Genomic DNA, 7,836 nt, shown 5'->3' with positions numbered 1-7,836 from the left:
TGCTTTAAGAAAATGTTTAATTATATTGAACCAAAAAGGGTGTTTTTAGGCAGAGATGAGAACAGAACAGAAAGATTTGCATATTATGTTCCTGTGTTGAACACTTTGAAGAGTATGTTAGAGTCAGATTTTTGGCAGGGGCTCATGTCAGTAGATCATAATAATAATGTTTCTGTACCAGATGTTCTCTGTGACAGCCATGATGGTAAATTGTTTAAAACCAACACCTTTTTTCACAAAAACCCAACTTGTCTTAAACTGGTCTTATACCAGGATGCATTTGAGGTGGTGAATCCTTTGGGTTCTGCAAAAAGGAAGCACAAAATTTTGGCTGTGTACTTTTCACTATTAAATGTGCCCCCCCATGTCCGATCAAGTGTTGATCACATGCAGCTGGCTTTGTTGTGTAGAGAGAAAGACTTTAAAGAATTTGGCCATGCCAAGGTTTTTTCGAAGTTGGTGGCTGACTTGAAAGTCCTGGAGGAGACAGGGATAACAATAGCAGATGAAACTGTTGTTAAAGGAACTCTTTACTGCATTGCCGGAGACAACCTGGGCTCACATTGCATTGGTGGATTTACAGAAAATTTCAGTTCCTCAGAATATTTCTGCAGATTCTGTCTAATTTCTCAAACTCAATTTCAGGGTTGTGACCCAACTTCATGTGGACCAGACCGCACCACTGAAAATTACAGGTCTGCAGTTGATCAGTTAGAGACTGAACAAGTGCCAGACATTCAAGGAATAAAGTTCAGGTCAGTGTTTAATTCTTTGAAACATTATGATGTATGTCTTCCTGGTTTGCCCCCTTGTCTTGGCCATGACATTTTTGAAGGTGTCCTCTCTTATGATGTTGCACTTTATCTGAGGTATTTTGTGAAGAAAAAGAGATGGTTCACATACTCCATTTTGAACAGGTCCATTAAGCAGTTCAAATATACAGCCACAGAAGCTTCCTCCAAGCCATGTGAGGTCAGTCCTAAAACGCTTAGACTATCTGGTCATGCCATACAGAATTGGAATTTTTTAAGATTACTGCCGCTAATAATTGGAGACAGAGTGCAGGATCCACAAGATGATGTGTGGCAATTAACTCTACAACTGAAAGACATAGTTGACTTGGTTTGTGCTCAGAAAATTTCCAAGCCTCAGGTTGCTTACTTAGATGCTCTCATTCAAGAATATTTGGATTCCAGGAAGGCACTGTTTCCAGATAACAACTTGAGACCAAAGCATCATTATTTACGGCACTACCCAGGATTGATCCTAAAATTTGGCCCACTGATCCGATTATGGACTATGCGCTTTGAAAGCAAACATAGTTACTTTAAAAGATGTGCAAGGCGTTTGAAGAATTTTAAAAATCTTTGTCTCAGTCTTTCAGAAAGACATCAGATGTTTCAAGCCTATCTGTCAGCTTGGTCAGTGAGTTCTCTAGCCTTACATGTAAAAAACAACTCCCCGTTTTACTCTGAACTTTACAGTCAACAAGTTCAAGATGCAGTCTGTCAATTTGGCTTCACTGAAATGAATACAAAAATTTCTGGAGATGTGCAGTATAATGGAATAACATACAAGAAGGGCCAGTTTGTTGTCATTAGGAATGATGACTCAGTGGAGTTTGGTGAACTCATTCTCATGTTAGTGAAAGATGATTCATCACTTCATTTTCTGATGCGAGTATATTCAGCGGAATTTCTTCCACACTACCATATGTACTCTGTAAGAAATGACAGTGGAAGATTGCAGTGCCTGCACATTAGTTTGCTGATAGACATGTGGCCATTATCATCTTACATAAAGAATGGATATCAGATAGTCCCACTGAAGCACAGTATGTTGTCAGAGTAGATGCTCTGATGTCAGTTGTACAAAGTCCAACTTCTTTGTTTTATGTTTGTGTATTTGACAGATATGGCAGAATCAGAAATACAGAGGATAAACAGTGCAATTACTGCAGTTTTTCCTGATCTTCCTGTAGCAGTTCTCAATTCAGTTGTAGATACTTTGAAGGCACTTGGTGCAGAGACTACAGATGATCTGCAGTACATTACAGAAGGAGACTTGCTGCCAGTGTTGAAGCCAGTGCAAGCCAGAAGACTTGTTGTTTCCTGGGCCCAGAACAGTAAGTCTGTTAATGTATAACAATGAAAAATTGTGATTAAGCCAGGAAGCTGTTTAGTAATTTAACCATACATTACATTTTCAGTGGGGCTTCATAGCATCATTCAATGTTTACCTTTGTTATCTCCTTTGTTTTTCTGTTACAGATTCAGCGGCTCCAATTCCAACCTCAGTGTGTCCCTCTCCAGTTTCTATCTGTTCGAATCCACCCGCTAGTTCTCCCTCATCAGCATCAACCACATCCACCTCATCGTCCCCAGGTGGCAGTTCCACTTTTCGCCCAGACTGGGTAGACAATTTCCAGATACCATGGCAAAAGCTTCCTGAAGAGTTACTGCAAAGTCTTGAAAGGCAGAAAAGACCTAGTCCACGACTACGACGGGAGATGATAAGGATTGTGGCTTCTGAAATTATGAAGGTGTATAGTAATCCAACCAAACGTAACACTACAGAAATAGGCAAGAGAATGGTGGCCAAGTATCCAAAATCTCTACAAGATGTCATTGAGGGTGATGTTGTTGGACCTGGATATCATTCACTGGCCAAGCAACTCCAAGCGCGAGTTGACAATGTTAAACGACCTAACACACCAAAGATAAAAAAACGCAAGCCAGCATCAGATGGATATGACACAGAGGAAGTTCCAGCTAAACAAAAAGCAAGTGTTCAAGACACATATGGCTGTGTCAACTGGGAGCTGAAATATTTGCCACTTTCTGAGACTGGGGATAGTCAACAAGAAAAAAAAGAAAAGCTGAAGATGATGTTTCAAGAGATGAACTACAATACAGACGACATGAAAAAATTAGTACAGTCCACCTTTTACACGCAGCGTAAAGACATCAACAAGGGGACAAGCATCAGGCAACTTACCCAAGAGTGGCCATTTTTGTTCAATGAAGCTGGTATGGCAGCACACTTCCAAGAACTTACTGGTGTGAGTCTAATGGAGTGCTTCCTTGCCAATGTGGACAAGAAGTGTAGACGCCTCTTAAGCTTCTTAAAAAGTGTTGATGCACCAAAACACAAACAGGTTCAGGATGCCTTTATCAAGTTTCAGACTGAGAGAGGCCAATTGGATGGTTGCCCAGGAGATATCATACAGATGGTACTTCTTTTACTGGCTCATTTTGGTGAAAAGGAGGAGAACCTGTTCCATTATGTTGATACAACATGCCTGGCCCAAGAGGTTCTGACAGAGAAGTTGCCAGCAACACCCTGCATTATTGTGTGTGGTAAGTGAACAGAAAAACTAAAAGTGTAACCAAACCCTCTAAATCTACTGGTGTACTGACAGCCTACTATTCTACTATTGGCTTGCTTTGTTGCAGGTTATGTTGCATAACAGTTTATGGATACTTATCATTGTTTCACCTTGTACAAAGGTCAGCCAGTGCAGTAGCTTGGTTTTAACCAACTAGGTTATCAGTACACCATTACAATTGGCCCTTGTCATGTTGAATGTAGTAAACACCATTGTATTTTTACTCAGTGGCTGACATTAATGCCTTTGTTATTGAAGTTTATTTATTTGGGTTTTTTTTGGCTTTGTTAATCTGTCAGGGTCCTCCTGCTTTACTGCTGGGACGTTCATGTTGAGCATTGACCAAGAGGTTGTCAACGACCACATCACTTCTTTCATACATGCCTTCTGTCTGTTGTTTGGCAGTTACTACTGCTTCAACATACACTACCCAGTGGAACTACGGTCAACACTAGAGTTCTTTCAAAGGTACAATTTCTTTGTAGGCATTTTTAATAATACAGGTTATATAGCATCACTGTCCAATGAAAAACATGTCTCCATTCTTGTCGATTTTTATTTTTCTGCATCATTTGAACACAACAGCTGGTGTTTATATTGTGTGAAAATCTCATGCTGAATGGACCAATAGAAATGCTCCAAAATAGTTTGGAAACATTTCTGGTTCCAGTGACTTGCATTAAAAGTAAATAACGTTTTTGGCCTCTCTTGGAAAGTTGCTATTTTGGAGATAGTTGTATTTCGTTGGACAGCAGCAAATATATGTGTGTGTGTGTCTCTGTGTGTCTGTGTCTAGTGGCATGCAAAGTTTACGCCCACCTGGTGTGACTGTTCTGTTTCTGTTTATAGTTAAGCAAGTAAAAATTGCCTGACTTTTAGAAAGATGACACTTTTGTATTATTATTATTTTGTACTAAGATTACTTTATTACCATCTTTTACTGTTTAAAAATATCAAGGGTCAGAAGGAAAAGTTTGGGTAGCTTACATTTATAATATATTCCACCTTAAAAGTGTACATAAATGTATGTTACATCTTAAATACTGCAGTAGTGATGTGCTATAAAGCTAAACTTGTCAACCCTTTCAGAATTTTATATGTTTCTGCATATAGAGGCAATACATATTGTTTGAGTCCTAAAAGTAGATAAAGAGAACCCAATTAAACAAACAAGACAAAATATTATACTAGGTCGTTCATTTATTAAGGAAAATTATTCAGTGTCTGCGGCACGGTGATGTAGTGGTTAGCACTGTCGCCTCACAGCAAGACGATCTGGGTTGGGTTCCCGGTCCGGGTCGTTCTGTGTGGAGTGTGCATGTTCTTCCCGTGCTTGAGTGGGTTTCCTCCGGGTACTCCGGTTTCCTCCCACAGTCTAAACACATGCATGTTAGGTTGATCGATCACTCTAAACTGCCTATAGGTGTGAGTGCGTGAGTGAATGTTGGCCATATGATGGACTGGCGAACTGTCCATGGTGTACCCCGCCTTCACCTGATGACGCTGGGATTGGCTCCAGCCCCCCGTGACCCCGACTAGCGGGATAAAGCGGAAGATGGATGGATGGATTCTCTTTATCTACTTTCAAGACTTCTGGTTTATGCTGTTTTAGAAAAAAATCTAAATATATAATATAATTTGTATATACAATTATATAATGTAAATTAATAAGGTGTCAATCAGCACCATTTTTTGGTTGTTTACTAATTAATGTATTTATTTATTTTCATGTAGGTGTTTCTTCTCAATTAATCCCGAAAGAGGCACCAAAGTCCAGTGGAAGAAAAACAAGAAAGTGCTTCCTGTCAATCCCAGAGTCCTCACTCTGATTGCAGACCTTGCCGACTATGAGTGGACCTAGACATAACTTATGGACAGTATGTTAAGGTATAGTGCAAGTTCCATATTGTCGCTGCCCCAAAAATCTCCAAAGTAGTAGGATTTTCAATGTAAGATAATGTAAAGAGGCTTTGTTCCAAGTGATTTTGGAGCATTTCTATAGATCTAATCATCATGAAATTTTCACAGGATATTCTCAAATGATGTAGAAAACTAAAAAGCCACAAAAAAGAAAATACATGTTTTTCTTTGGACAGCGACAATATAGTGCAGTTGTTTTTGTTTTTGTTAAAATCTTACCAAAATGTTCACTGAAAGTTCTGAGAGCTACTGTAAGTGTATACACCTGGCTATTTGCTGTCTGGAGCCAATTCAGATTCAGTTTTATTTTTTGTATTATTTTGTATTTGTTTTATAAGAAGCATACATTTGTTTTCGGGATTTTTATTGGTCATTAAAATGTTAAATACAACTTTTATCTTATGTGTAATTATTTATTTGTGCGATTTTTAATAAGATACATATGTGTTACATAATGAAAAGTAATTGAGAAAACAGGTATTAAGTTGACAGTATGTCATTGAATAGTGTTGCGCATTCATTGTATTTATGAAGACTGTAATACGATTTTATATTACAGATTTTATAGATAGCGTAACCCGATTAACTAACTCATTTAACAGTGAGACACTTTGTTTAATGGGCAAAATTTCTTTAATACATATTAGATAATTACATCACACTTAATTTCACAATAAAACACTTTCATATTTCATGGCCAAACCTTTATTTCTATGGCATTTTAGGGAAATTTATATAGGATAAAGTAATATTTTATGTTACAGACTGTGAATTCATAGCAAAAAACTTAATTTATATGGTTTTTATATAGTATTTTCATGTTAATTTTATGGCAAACAGTGTTTCTTTCTCTGGTAAAAACTTGTATTTATACAGTAAAATATGGAATCAAACTCGAACCTTAACCGTAAAATCAGCAGTACTAATATCTTTTTCTGGAACAGTAGGACACATTGTTCTGTATATATTACAGTAATTTCTGATATTTCAATGGACTTTTACAGTGTATACCTTTTTTATTTGCAGTAAGGTATTGTAAAAAAAGCAGGTATTTAATGTAAAATTTACGGTTGCCTAAAAGTAAACTAATTTATTATACATTACGACCGTTTATTTTACGGTAAAATTCTGGCAACCACAGCTGCCAGTATTTTACCGTAAATTTTACAATATATTTTTTACAGTGTAGGTGAATGATTCCAGGCCTGCAGGACTATCTCTGTCTGAATGGGTCTGAGCCCTGTGTCTGTTCTCTCTTATGTAAATGAGCTGCTTTTACAGGCCAGTAATAAAAGACCCCAGAATTGGACGTCGCCATTTATCTCTGTTTGCACTGAGAGCTAGCCTGAAGCTGTAAAACACACTGTCCATCTGACAGCTCTATTAGCGCACATGAGTGTGGACAATAAAAAAGCAGTCAAAGTCCAACAGCAAATAATGTAACTGTGTGTGCCTGTGTGACAGAGAGACAGAGATAGTGAAAGAAATAGAGAGAGAGAGACAGAGAGAGAGAGATAGTGAAAGAAATAGAGAGAGAGAGACAGAGAGAGAGAAAGAGAGAGAGAGAGAGAGAGAGAGAGTCCCCTCACTCAGCTGGTCCTGAAGCACAGTTCAGCACTAACACACACTAACACCCTGCTAACACACACTAACACTTGGCAGGCTCAGGACCAGAACACACCAGGAAACCTAATTAGACTGAACCAAATTACAAAACAGCTCAGACTGAATTACCTATTGGGAAACTGAGTCAAACTCAAAGAGCAAAATGCAGTGTTATTTGGCCATAAAACGTCAATACCGTGTAGCAGATTACCTGACCACACTGACTGACCCTAAACCGAGGTCCACCTTGACGAAGCACAGACTCAGTCGGCACCGTCTAGCCATAAAGACAGGGCAGACACAGGAAGTTTTGGCTACCAAAAGAGGAAAGACTGTGTAAGCAGTGCTAGCAAAATAGGCCTGAGACAGAGCTGACCGAATGTACCTTTTTGACAGAATGTACCAAATTTACTCACATTAGAACACAATTCTTTACCAAAATCATTGAAATGTCCTGTGTTCGAGAATCTTCCCCCCACAGAGAAGCTGTTGTACGTTCTAAGAGTTCTGCACACTGGCAGCGCAATGCGTTCACACCTGCCACACTCTGAGGGACAGTGAGTGACCATACCATGTCAGAGATAAGCACCTATAAACACATACATTCTGATGATGATAATGATGATCATGACGATGATGATGATGATGATGATTATTATTATTATTATGGCTGTTATATCTGCTGTTGCTTTGTTTAGTATATACTGTACTTTTTTAATCTCCCTACAAAAGCTTTGACAATACAAGTGTTAATATTTGTCATGCCAATAAAGCAACATCGAATTGAACTGAGAGAGAGAGTTCGCACTAAGTACTGAAAACGTATATTCTATTTAGTTGTTGAGGCTGCTGTGCCATTTTCTGTTTTTTTTCCCCACTTGTTCCTAATGGCCCTTTAACTGAAATGAAAAACAGGTGGTACA

At 38.4% G+C, this 7,836-nt stretch overlaps 1 protein-coding gene across 3 annotated transcripts; it reads left to right on the top strand.

Annotated features, from left to right (window-relative positions):
- Window positions 1-677: 677 nt before the first annotated feature.
- LOC119262510 lies at window positions 678-5,725 on the top strand. 3 transcript variants are annotated; one of them, XM_037534859.1, is made up of 6 exons: window positions 701-755; window positions 918-972; window positions 1,913-2,125; window positions 2,271-3,359; window positions 3,688-3,856; window positions 5,123-5,725. In XM_037534859.1, the coding sequence occupies exons 3-6, from the start codon at window positions 1,915-1,917 to the stop codon at window positions 5,247-5,249; spliced, it is 1,596 nt and encodes a 531-aa protein (XP_037390756.1). In that variant the 5' UTR covers window positions 701-755; window positions 918-972; window positions 1,913-1,914; the 3' UTR covers window positions 5,250-5,725. The 3 variants fall into 3 exon arrangements, with proteins under 3 accessions (XP_037390755.1, XP_037390756.1, XP_037390754.1); XM_037534858.1 differs by lacking the exon at window positions 918-972 and having other exon boundaries at window positions 678-755; XM_037534857.1 differs by lacking the exons at window positions 701-755; window positions 918-972 and having other exon boundaries at window positions 1,588-2,125.
- Window positions 5,726-7,836: the final 2,111 nt, after the last annotated feature.

This window comes from Pygocentrus nattereri, chromosome 26 (assembly GCF_015220715.1).
Source record: "Pygocentrus nattereri isolate fPygNat1 chromosome 26, fPygNat1.pri, whole genome shotgun sequence".
Classification (NCBI taxonomy): domain Eukaryota; kingdom Metazoa; phylum Chordata; class Actinopteri; order Characiformes; family Serrasalmidae; genus Pygocentrus; species Pygocentrus nattereri.
This window is presented reverse-complemented; position numbering and strand designations above follow the sequence as displayed.